We start from the raw sequence: 13,239 nt of genomic DNA, 5'->3' as shown, positions 1-13,239 counted from the left end.
TTTTTAGCTCTTTTGAAAGGTTTCAGAATAGATTTCCATTGGAAAAATAAAAAAAATATTATTTTCAATTTGCTGTCGACAATTTACTCAGTCTAAAAATCGCTTCATTAATCATTGAAAATATATTTTTCTATATTTCAACCGAATCAAGAATGATTTTTCAAAATCTTCGTCTGTTATTATTGAAAAAATTGTTATATACAAATGTGTTGATTATAAGAAATATGATTTTTTTTGAAAACATAGTCTTTGATGCAAATTATGATTAAAAACCATTTATTGAAAACAAAATTCATTGCTCAAAAATGGATTTGTTGATTAACAATTTTTTCTACTACTTGTAATTAATATTGAGAAACATTTTTTTTCAAACATAATTTATTTTGCTCTTTGATAACTATAAAAATCCCAATCAAATCCATTAGTTTTATGTGATGATTGTCAGACCAATGATCCACTATGGTACAATTGCCTGTTGGCCGAAGGCATTACAGAAAATGGCCCAGGCGAAGCTCTCTGGCTTACAGATACAGGCTTGTCTGGCCATCAGTAATGTCATCAGTACCACACCGTCAGCGGCCATGGAGATCCTTCTAGATCTACCTTCTCTTCACATTTTTCTGGAGAGAAAGGCTTGATGGACTGCATATAGACTTGTGCACACTACCAATTGCACAAATCAATTGACTGCAGAGTGCAACATACTGTTGGTTGACACTGGAAATCACAGCATTCTGGAAATGACCTCTGACTTCATGCCTCAAACTGACAACTACGAACTGCCTTATAAAGTACTGTTCCCGAGCAGAGAGGGCTGGATTCTCCGGAAGAAGGAAATATTAAGAGCAGTAGTTGTTGGTTCGCATGGATCAAAAACACCTTCCAGTTCTGGTGCAGGTGTTTTAGTCGCAGATCCAGGACAGAGATATCAACCTGTGGAAAGTTACGCTATTGAATTGTGTGCTGAGTGATTGGAAGACTCTAACCACATACACAAGTCAAAGAAAATAATCTCGGACAGTTAAGCGGCGTTGGAAGCTCTTGGCTACTACCGAGCAACGTCTAAATTGGTAGCAAATTGCCAAAAACGACTTCTCAATAGGAATACTCAACAGATTGTCTCTGGTCTGGATTCCTGGCCATACTGGCCTGGAAGGCAATGAGACTGATGACTCCCTTTGCAAAGGAGGGTGTTGCAAGGAGCTTCATCGGACCAGAACCTGTTATTGGTATCGCTTTAGGCTTTGCCAAATAAAGATTGAACACCTGGATGGCAAGAAGATTTATGGACTTCTGGCAGAATCTTCCAGGATTGGCTCACTCCAAGGCGTTTATTCACCCTTCGAAGTTTGATACCAAACAGTTGTTGGACTACAGCAGGGATGAACTACGATGTCTAATAAGCCTTCTTACATGTCACTGTTATTTGAATCATCATATGCAGAGACTCGGACTATCGAAGACAGTGTGTGTCGCCTCTGTTTGGAAAATGATGAAACAGCAGAGCACATACTTTATGCCTGCTCCGCTGGGAATAACAGTTCGACAGAGCCGTACTCTTATCATCTGACTTGAAACACCACTCACCATATACCCACTCACTTTGAACATAACCTAATCTAACGAAAAATAATGTTTCTAGATAGATAGATAAATTTATTTCAACAGAGTATTTTGTGATCATTCACAGGAGTGGCTGAATAATTTTTTGTGAGAAATACGTCAAAAGGAAAAATATCAATATGTGTGCTTATAAATCTTAACATTAAATATTCAAAATGAATAGCTTTAAGTTTCAAACACGATTACAAACACTTTAAAATATGCATCGTGTTGCGCATGACTATTGAAAGTAGAGATAGTTTTTGTAAATACGTATATACATTTTGAATAGAATGAAATGTTAATATTACAACCGAATCAAGAATGATTTTTCAAAATCTCCATCTGCTATTGTTTGAAAAGTTGTTACGAACAAATGCGTTGATTATAAGATAATTCAATTCTTTTTTTAGAAACATGATCTTTGATGTGAATTTTGATTGAAAAAAACGTTTCTTGAAAAAAAAATTAATTTCTTGAAAACGGATTTGCTGATTAACAATTTTTTTCTACCACTTGTAATCAATATTGTCAATTCTGTCAATTATAATATATTTTGCTCTTTGATAAAAAAAAAAAATCAATTAAATTATCATTGTTAATTCAATTAACACAAAATTTCCTTCTCTATTTGAATATTATTTCAAGTTTGGAAAATTCCTAAAAGTTTTTGAGATATCTGCAGAAACCAAACTCCATCTTTTTTTTTCAGTTGATTGTTTAGAACTACTGCAGTTTTTGCAAGCGTCACTTGATTTTTTTAATCATCTACACGATATTCCGAATCGAATGACACCTCGTTCATATTTTTCGGAGGCAGAGAAAAAATTTGATCTGAAAAGTACTCGACCTGAGTATCCTCTTATTTGAATTGACACTCAAACATATGTCAAATGCAACAATATAAAATAAGTTCTTTATTGAAACTCTTCATCGTATTTCAAAATATGTATTGAAAAAAAATTTTGAGTACTTTGGTTTTTCTAACCTAGATGGTTTTCCACCGAGGGATCGGCCTATAAACTGATCCTTGTGGAGCATAAAAAACTAACAACTGCCCTATAAAAATACTTCAACGATACTCATTTATTGGCGAGCTAGTAATGCAATCTGTTTCTAAATTGTATATAATTGTCATTGGTCTAATCCATCATATTAAAGAGACATCGATCATTACAAGGTCAACGTTGCGTGTTTTCGAACTTCCAAGTTATAAAGACGGTCGATCACATCGACAGAACATGTTTACGAAGATGAATGTATTGCTTTCTAAAAAAAATATTTGTTTGGTTTTAATTTCATGACCTTCGCAGGTACAATTAGTAGATATGGATCAAGCCGTAAAAAGAAACACGTTTCGTATGAAAACATTAATGGACTTGGTTGTTAATGAAAACTCGATGATGAGCTATTGGTTTGTATTTTCGTTTTGGTGATATTTTGACATAATGTTGAGAAAAATGATAACTTTCAATAAAAAAAAAACGCTATCGTTCTAACATTGTGATATCATGATGAAGCTCAACAATTTTGAAAACATTTAAAAGTAAACGCCAGAGTCAGAATTTTTGGAATACGCTACAAGCAGTAGTACCATTTCGGCAAAAGTACTTTTTATCCAAAATCTGTAACAGTTTTCTTGATGTGCGTTCTTTCAGCCTAATTAGCGTCATCAGTAACTGATCTTGAGTAACTGCTGTTTCTAACTTAGCTAGATTATATCAAATAGAGTCAACCATTTCTTTCACTTTTAGTATCTCATCAATGACCTCTCAGATAAAAACTATATTGAAAGCAAGAGCTCTAAGTAGTTGTAGAAAAAATAGTTTCAGTTTTCTCTAACAAGAAGTTGTAACAGATCTAGTAGACCTCTAGCGGGAAGGATATTTATATCACAGATAATGGAGTGAGGCATTGAAAGCTTTACGCCGGTTACAGTGGATTTTAGTCCGCCTGACATACTCAATCAATCTATCAATAATCTATTTTCCTGAGACAGATCTGACCTTTTTTGAAGTATTGTATTCTTGTATGGAGCTCTGCCCCCAAACATACCCTGAAGTTGCTGGATTCCATCCAGAAAAGAACCATCCGCCTGATTGGAGACGCGAACATCACGTGCAACCTTGATAGTCTGGAACATCGAAGAAAGGTTGGAGATTTGTCTCTCTTCTATAGATACTTTCACGGGAGGTGTTCAAGTGACTTGGAACATTTGATTCCACCAAGAGCGGTACATATTAGAAATACGCGATGTACTGTGGCGGCTCATCGTTTTGAGGTTCAAATGAATACACCTCGAACTTTACTCTTTAAAAACTCTTTCATTTGGAGAACTGCCTTTATGTGGAATAAACTTCCTGAGAACGTTTTTCCAAAAGGATTTCTGTGGTACTTGTGTTTTGTCCTCGAAAAAAAAAACAACATTCTCCGCAGCTGGGTGAAAATGCCTTGGGATGGATTATTGTTAGCTCCAAGATGGATGGAAGTACCAATTTTTCAGACAGAATTGCTAGTCATGTGTAAGAATATCATTTCTAAAAGTCATTTATTTGTGCGTCTGAACTAATTTGGGCCCGCAAACAATATCCTTAAGGCAACTAATGTTCTCACGGAGAAGAGATCTTCAGGTCTTCTCTCGGGATCAGAATTTTTCTGTAGAATTTTGCAAATCACAAAAAGAAAGAACTTCGCTATCGTTAATTGAATCAGTTAAAATAATAGTGAAATATATCAGGTCGAAGACAAACGAAAAGTTTGATAACCTACCACCAAAGGAAGTAGAGCAGTCTTTAGAGTTGAAGAAAAATATCTGAGATTGATAACGGAGATTCTTCTACAAGATACCGTTCATCGAAGACAAATGATCAGATTGGATAGTGAGAGTTGTCCCTAATGCAAACTCACCACAGAAAATGCAAAAAAATGCTTTGAGAATGTGAAGTTTCTTGAAGGGATGACAGTGACGCCTGGAGATATAAAACCCACCTCCAAAAAACTGATAAACTTTGCCAGAAATTTCAACATTCTGAAAGTGGAATAGTTTTGGGTATCATAAAAAACACTATTGAGGAGGTAGGTCTTGCGATTTGTGCAATGGACTTCCAAGAATTAGAGGTACCGATTTTGCCAACAAGATAACTTTTTCTTTTCTTCATTAGAACTTTCTTAGCTTTTCTCTTCATCAAATCATTTATTACCTGGGACATTAGTCAGTATCAGACTTCTGAATGCTTTTTCGTAATGAAAAAAATGGAAATCAAATAAGGCGAACTAACATGGTTTGAAACATTTCTTTACGAGAAAAATGGAGATGGAAGAGTAGAAACCCAAAAACTTAACTCTCCTGAAAAATTCTCTTCTTTTCAATTCAATCATGACTCCTTCACCCTTCTTTCTGATTTGATCTGAGATCTTTGAAAAAACCTGTGGACATTTCTACATTTCCTGTAAATTTTCTTCTTCAGAAAATGTATAAAAAGAGTCACTTAGATTTTATTTCGTCGTCGACTAAATTTACAGGCACAAATTACTTTGTTTCAGATTTAAAAAATGATCAACATAGCAGGAATAATTTCTATCATTTTATTTTACATCCTCATTTTGGGCGTTGGAATTTGGGCCGGAAGAAAGAAAGAAGAAGGAAATGATTCGGAGGAAGAGGTTATGCTGGCTGGACGTAATATCGGACTGTTTGTCGGCATTTTCACAATGACAGGTAAGTACTAACAAGAGAAAGTCAGCTGCAACTAACAGGAAAGTGAACAATTTACATAATATCAAAAATAAATAAATGAAAGTTTTATGGCTTCTTTTATGGCTACATTGTAATACCTGATTTTTATTGAATGGCAAATTGAAATGTAAGATACTCAGCAGTTCTTCATTATGATATACGGGGTAACAATTCTAAAACTTTCTATTCTCGAAATTTCCTTTCAGAAAATATCCAATTTGGAAAGACAAGTAGAATTTATTTTTTGGCAATCTCGTTCAACCACCGTTGGGAAGTAAAAAATCATGAGGCTGTGCATGCACTATGTGCTGATAATATAGAAATCCTCCTGTACAACTAAAATAACTGCTGCATCAGTTTTAGTTTTTCATTCTTTCAGGAGCAGCAAACACCGTTGTAAGTTATCTTATTTCTGTAACATTGCATCTTGGAATATTAATACTATTATTATGGTTATTAAATAACAATGAATGATCTAACATTGAGGCAAACCAACTCTTGCTGTTAGTTTCGCATAATTATATTCCAATATTTTTTATTTTGGAATTTGGAGTTTACGAATCTGATGAATTTCATATTAATGATTTTCACATCTTCAACATGAAGTTTAATATCTACCGAAATTTGCATCAACCATCAAAATCTGTCTAAATAAGACCCTATATATGTCGAGTGCTTTTGATGAAAACTATCTGTACAAACAGAAGTCAGCGACTTTTTTTTTAAACGAATCAGTTGATACAATTCCCATGAATTATATAGGAATTACAAAGATTTGAAAAATGTGTTCTTAATGAATCCTGTGTAGTAAATTTACTTGGTCCATTCACATACGGCTTAATAAGAAAATAAATGCTTGGTCTAGGAAAAGTACTGGGATTTGCCCTTTGTTTCTATTAATCACTACGATAGTTCTTTAAAATCAAAGAGGATAAACATTCATAGCCGGAAATAACTGTTTCGTAGCTATTTACCGGGTATGTTGGCCGTGGTAGGTGTTTATGACCGACGTTTCATCTACAACTACGGTATACATTATCGAATACAATGAAGCAACGAACGACGGTTTCTAGTTGCTCAATATGCTTACAGTTTATTGCAGGTAGCCAGACTTATTGTTTATTCTATCTTCTTTTCAGTTCAAATTGAGTTCAAATGAGAGCTACCCGATCACGAAAAGAGAAGTAATAACCCGGCTTTCTGAACATAAGAGAAATTGTCGCCTTGGGCGAGGCAAAACATGCACTCATATAAGACCCCACGTTATCACGTTTAAAGGACATGATAATGTGGAAAGTCTCAGTGAAAACTATTTAGGGAGGTGGTAGAAATTCTGAAACAGAGACAATTTCAATCGAAAGAAGGAGGAAATTAACATGTATGAATTCTGGCTACCTGCGGTGAACTATACTCGAATTGGATCATTCAATGCAACTGAATAATAATAAAACCACACCTATCACCAATATAATAAAACCAGAGATTCAACCATTGCAGATATGAGCTGTAAAGACACCTAGAGAACATTCTTAACCTCGTCGCTTCTGATGTCCACCGCAGTAATAGACAAAACACTTAACACAGCCAACAAACATGGAAAATATCTTTAGCACAATTCCCCAAATGTTCTTTTGGTTTCTTGATAACACTGTCAATGTAAATACCTATTATCACTGAATTTCTTCCAGCAACTTGGGTAGGTGGCGGATACATCAATGGCACAGCTGAAGCAATCTACACTCGAGGTCTAGTATGGTGTCAAGCTCCGTTCGGCTATTCCCTCAGCTTGGTCTTTGGGGGAATCTTCTTCGCCAACAAGATGCGTAAGCAAGGCTACATCACCATGTTGGATCCCTTACAGGACTCCTTCGGCGAAAGAATGGGTGGCCTCCTCTTCCTGCCTGCTCTCTGCGGAGAAGTCTTCTGGGCAGCAGGCATCTTAGCAGCGTTAGGAGCTACCTTAAGCGTCATTATAGACATGGACCATAGAACGAGTGTGATTTTCAGCGCGTGCGTGGCTGTTTTTTACACTCTCTTTGGAGGCCTGTATGCTGTGGCGTACACTGACGTGATTCAGCTGTTCTGCATCTTCATAGGCCTCTGGATGTGCATACCTTTTGCGTGGAACAGCGAATATGTAGTTCCCTTGGCTTCGATTGAGAAGGATTGGATCGGACATATCGATAATCATGAGATTTTTTACTATATTGATTACGGGTTGTTACTGGTATTCGGTGGGATACCTTGGCAGGTTTATTTCCAGAGAGTGTTGTCGAGTAAATCTGCGGGAAGAGCACAAGTATTGTCCTATGTAGCAGCCTTTGGGTGTGTGCTAATGGCAATCCCTCGGTTCTGATTGGGGCTATAGCCAAGGCAACAGGTGAGTCCATATAAAATGACTATATTGAGTTATATTTGTACTGGGTCAGTTAATGATACACTAGCGACCCGCCCCGGCTCTGCACGGGTGCAATACTGATAATAAATATACATATAAACGCATGCGTTCGCTGCTAATCATGAAGTTCTTGCTATAGGGCGAAGCGCGGTACCGCCACAACCGCCATGTCCCTGTATTTTAAATTTGTAATATCTTCAAAAATATGTATTTGAATTACATGCAGCAAAGGGCCATAGCACAATGTATTTGAGGTACTTTATCGAATAAGAATTAATGCTGTATTGTTTAAAGTATCTTCGTAAATAAGCCTCCATTTCACAAGGATGAAAAATGTTTCTTGTGGGTTATCCCCAATAGATAGACATATACCATTTCAGATTTTTTTGTGGACTCATTTAAGGTGTACAATACTGTAGTACATTTTTTGGTCTATCTCGTGTGGTTCAGCCAACGTTTGCAATTTTAGCGCAAAAAATGTGTTTATTTACGACATCACATTAAACAACTTCAAAATTATCAGTACATATTTATCTACTATATTATGCGTGTTATATACATATAAACCTTCCTTTCGAATCACTATATCTACAGTGTCATCCCCAAAGTATACACCATACACCATTTCTATGCTACCTACCCTTGCTAAAATCATAAAAAACTTGTTAAACAAAGAATTATGATGTTTGTGAAAAAGCATAATATTAGTAGCAGTCAGTTTGGGTTTCAGAGTTTGAAAAACACGGAAGATGCTATGTTTCATTTACTGGAAAACGTGTATCTCAATTTAAATAATCGTGAAATAGCAGCGGCAGTTTTTTTCGATCTTTCAAAAGCTTTCGATTGGGTAGATCATGAAATTCTGCTACAAAAACTGGAAGTGTATGGCTTTAGAGATATATCTTTGAAATGGTTCAGATCATACCTGTCAGAACGTACTCAGAAAGTCAAACTCCCGGACAACATATCCCATCTCCAGACAGTTACTTGTGGTGTTCCACAAGGATCGGTTCTAGGCCCAATTATCTTATTGTTATATATTAACGACCTAGCCCGCATTAATATAACCGCAGAAATAACCCAATTCGCTGATGACACTACATTATTTTGGCATGTCAAGAATGAAAGGGAACTGCATGATTTGATCAGCATGGATATTATAAAATAAAAGACTGGTGTGATGCTAATATCTTATCATTTAATATCTCAAAAACTAGCATCATCACCCTCAAGTGCTCCACACTAGATATCTACCTGGGTACTCAATTAATAGAAAACAAAACGTCAGCAAAATTTCTGGGATTACAAATTGATAAAAATTTGGATTTTGAAGGTGTTAAAAATTTTTATCAGGATGCTTTGCAGTCAGAGTACCAGCAAATGAACTGGGCCCTAATATGGCAAAAAATGTGTACTTTGCTCTCATCGATTCCCATCTGAGATACGGTATCTGTTTTTGGGGAACGTGTTGCCAATACATGTTTGATAGGGTGTTTGTACTACAAAAAAGAGGAATAAGAAATATGTGTAGAGTTGGATTCAGGGATTCCTGTCGACCTTCATTCAGAAAGCATAAAATCTTGACCTTGCCTTCCATACTTATATTGGAAATGTTATGTCTGGTGCAAAAAAAAATACAGGACGGAAATTTTCATTTTACCACGACGAAATACCAGAAATAAGCTCAATATAGGTTAACTGATTCCAATATCATCAAAAATTGAGAGGTCTTTCATATATAATGGGAAAAAAATGTTTAACCATTTGCCAATTGAGATCAAAGGCATACATAACATGTACCACTGAATTTAAAAAGTCTGTAAGAAAGCTTCTGATTTCAAAGGCTTTTTATCCTTTAGACGAATTCTATTCAGACAGGACATTAAATTATATAAACAATTAATTTTAATTATTGTGTTTCAGTACCTACTGGTATTTGAACTATGTGACTTTTTTACCTTTTTGTTTAATGTTTACATTAAGCTCTGAACTGTATAGTTGAAAATGTTTACGGAGTTGATACTTACTGTTATTTTCTATGCATTCACTTGCATATTTTTATGCTTTATAGTTTTTATGTTCTCATACTTACATGTATGTGTCGAATGAAAATATTCATTATTATTATTATTTATTTTAATATGTGGCATATATATCATTACTTTCTGACTACTTTTTTACCTCAAAATTCTGAAATCACCAAATGTTCAAATATTACTTTCAATTTGTATAACTTATGTTCTTTAAAATAATAACACTTTTGACAATAATATTTTATCTTCGACAATATCTTTCAAGTTGTGTATCTTATATTTCTTAGAATAGTAACACTTTGTGAATGAGATTTCATCTTCGACAATAAAGTACATTTTGATTTGATTCGATTTGATATGCGAAACTTATTTATTAAGGGTTTTTCGACAAAAAGTTATTCCTGATGAAAGTTTATACACCCCCTAAAACTGAACATGCACCAACAAAATACAGTAAAATACAAGTAATATACGAGGAGCCTTCAAATATTTGATTTAGAGACAGATGTAAAGTACTCTTATTTTGGAAAATCTCGGGAAATGTTATTCAGAAAAGTTGTTCAGCATTGAAAAATACATCTAGATTGGAAGTCATGGCCATCTGAGTGAAGTTTTATTTTTTACTGATTTTTTAAAATGGGGACTACGAAAAAAATTGCTAAAACAATAAATAGACAGCATTCTGTATCGGTTTATTTTTAAACCCTGTTATATTACGAATTAAACAACTATGGTGTTAATCACTATAAATTTTTTTGAAGAATGAAATAATTTTCAAATTTTTTGGTGCAGTTATTTTTATTTTTTGTTAACCCCGAAAATCACTCAAAATTATGCAGTATCGTAACAAGAACCTAATTTTTAATAATATCAAATCACAAAACATCAAAATAAAATAGGTATTTTTTCACGTTTTGTAGCATCTATGAAAATTTCAAGGATATAGAAAATACGCTGCTATTATATCAATCATATTACCCTGACCAAATTATTTTAATGATTCAGTTCTGAAAATAAGTTTGAAAATAACTAATAAAACGGTTTCATTGAAAAAAAATTTATACTGATATAGATAATGTACTAAGAACTAAAAAACAATTCGGAAGGTCCTTTTGGCAGTCATCTCACCACTTTCCTCAGTAACCTTCGTCTTTGGACGAAGCATAACCTCAGTGAATATGTAGAGACTACGTCCAACGATTTGATTATTTTTTATCTGATCAATACCGTAGATTGCTGAGGAGAGTGGTGTGATGACTGCTACCTAGGACCTTCCAATTTTTATAAAGTTTTTGTGCATTATCTACATTATTCTATCTTTTTTTAAACCGTTCAACAGTTCCCAATATTGTTACTCATTTCTTCTCATTCTGTTTTTCACATTTAGTGCCTCAGTATTGCAAGGTAATATGTAATCCGCCATTTTGTAGCTGCGGTCATTTTGAATTTGCATTTTTTCAAAGTATAGGTACTACTATTCTACTGTCATTGGATACCCATATTGGGGTAATTGTCAAAAAATGTGGAATCAGCCATTCTGTAGCTTCGACCATCTTGAATTCGCTTTTTTTGAAAGTATACTACTATTTCACAACTCATCACAACTCAAGCACTGTCATTTGATACCTGTGTGAGGTAGTTGTGAAAAAATATGTTATCCGCCATTTTATAGCTGCGGTCATCTTGAATTTGCTTCTTTACCAAAGTATATTACTATTCTACTGGTCAAGCTCTATCATTTGATACCCATATTGAGATAGTTGTTTAAAACATCTGTTTAAAATCTGTTTTTCGTTAATCAGTTGTCGCTCCCATACGAACGACAACTCTCAGAAGTTGAGAAACTTGTGCGAATTAAGGACTAACGAGGTATTACCTAACACGGTTGCAAAATGATCCCAGCTTCAACCAGATAAAATATCTCGAGAAAAATATCTGGTCGAGGCAGGAATCAAACTCACGGTCTTCCGATCGTGAGTCGGGCGCACTACCACAGCGGCCAATTCCACAACAATATATCAACAGAAAGGGGGTCAAACTTCAATTACTGAATTCAACCCAAACAAATAAACAAACAGGGCAAGCTGAATAAAACCGTTTCATGGAAATGAAAAATATTTCTACAAGACACACATATTTAACTGAGGACAATGAAAATGTATTGTTGATAAATTCACAGGTAATAAAGAGTTAATTTCTACACAAAAAGGACCAAATGTTGATACAACGTACCTTTATTCTAGTTACTCTTGGTCAAAATCACTCTCTGATGGTGCTAATCGGGTTTGCAAACATGCATAATATCTTTTACTGAGTTCCATTCATTTTATTTATAGCATGGAACGAAACAGGCTACAAGGGTCCCTACCCCCTCACAGAAGAAGAAACCAGCATGATTCTACCTATGGTCCTACAGTTTCTCACTCCCAGTTTCGTTTCATTCTTCGGACTGGGAGCCGTGTCAGCGGCTGTCATGTCATCAGCAGACTCTAGCGTTCTGTCAGCCAGCTCCATGTTCGCTAGAAATGTCTACAAACTGATCTTCCGACAGAAAGCCTCTGAAATGGAGATCATCTGGGTGATGAGGGTGTCCATCCTCATTGTGGGTTTTCTTGCGACTGTCATGGCGCTGACTATTCCTTCGATATATGGTTTGTGGTGAGTTTTTCCAAAAGACTCTGAGTAGTTCTTATCGAATTTGAAATCTACTAAAGAAGATCAGACGTGAATCGACTCTGAATGTTTTTGTCAAACATTGCCAAAAATCAAATTCCAGTTGTTACCATTTATTGACGTAGTTTTTTTTTTCTGCTGAACAGTAATTTTCATAAAAAGAAACAAGAAATGTTACAGACATTGAAAATAATACAGATGAGTCAACAAGATTCCCTTGGTCCATTGCTATCAGGGAAAACAATTTTTCGAATTACCCAATTTTTTCCGCAGTCATATCGTTAAATACTATATTTCAAAATTATTTCCTCGCATACTGGGGAGATTCAGCCTCGCGTGGCCAAACAAAGTTAATTTTTTTTTTAAATGGAACACCCAGTACATGAATACATTATTCGATCTCATATTTTGTAACTCTCTGAGGAATTTTTGTTTTCAAATTTTTATTGCGGTATTGCCAAGTTACTCCAGAAAAGCCTATATTGTAGACACTACTTTTTTAATTCACTACCCTCATGTCTACAGCGATTAAGCAGATTCTTTTTAGGAATAGTTAGTCAACATCACTACAATAATTTCGGGTATCTAAACTTTCGAAAAAACCGGTGAAAGTTCATTCATTTTCAAACAGATATAATTGAACTTTTTCAAATGGAACACTATATTTTTTCATTTGTATGAAATGATTCAACATTTCCCTACATTTTTTATCTGAGGTATAGTATAAGAAAAATAGATATTTTACAAATTATACCCAGTTTTATTGATTGTTGTAACCACAAAAAATTTATTTATTT

The 13,239-nt window shown here is 34.8% G+C and overlaps 1 protein-coding gene across 1 annotated transcript in view; it reads left to right on the top strand.

Moving 5' to 3' along the window:
* ChT (Choline transporter) overlaps window positions 1-13,239 on the top strand; it is a 40,148-nt gene that overhangs the window by 3,179 nt on the left and 23,730 nt on the right. Inside the window, 4 exon segments of the mRNA XM_074183042.1 lie at window positions 5,146-5,320; window positions 7,027-7,683; window positions 7,686-7,718; window positions 12,106-12,427. Coding sequence (XP_074039143.1) covers window positions 5,155-5,320; window positions 7,027-7,683; window positions 7,686-7,718; window positions 12,106-12,427 — 1,178 coding nt within the window. The 5' untranslated portion in view covers window positions 5,146-5,154.

Source organism: Leptinotarsa decemlineata, unplaced genomic scaffold, assembly GCF_025532065.1.
Source record: "Leptinotarsa decemlineata unplaced genomic scaffold, Ldec_3_MD MMD2_tig00026330_RagTag_RagTag, whole genome shotgun sequence".
In the NCBI taxonomy this organism is placed as follows: domain Eukaryota; kingdom Metazoa; phylum Arthropoda; class Insecta; order Coleoptera; family Chrysomelidae; genus Leptinotarsa; species Leptinotarsa decemlineata.
The sequence above is the reverse complement of the archived record's forward strand: the minus strand, read 5'-3'. Positions and strand labels throughout refer to the sequence as shown.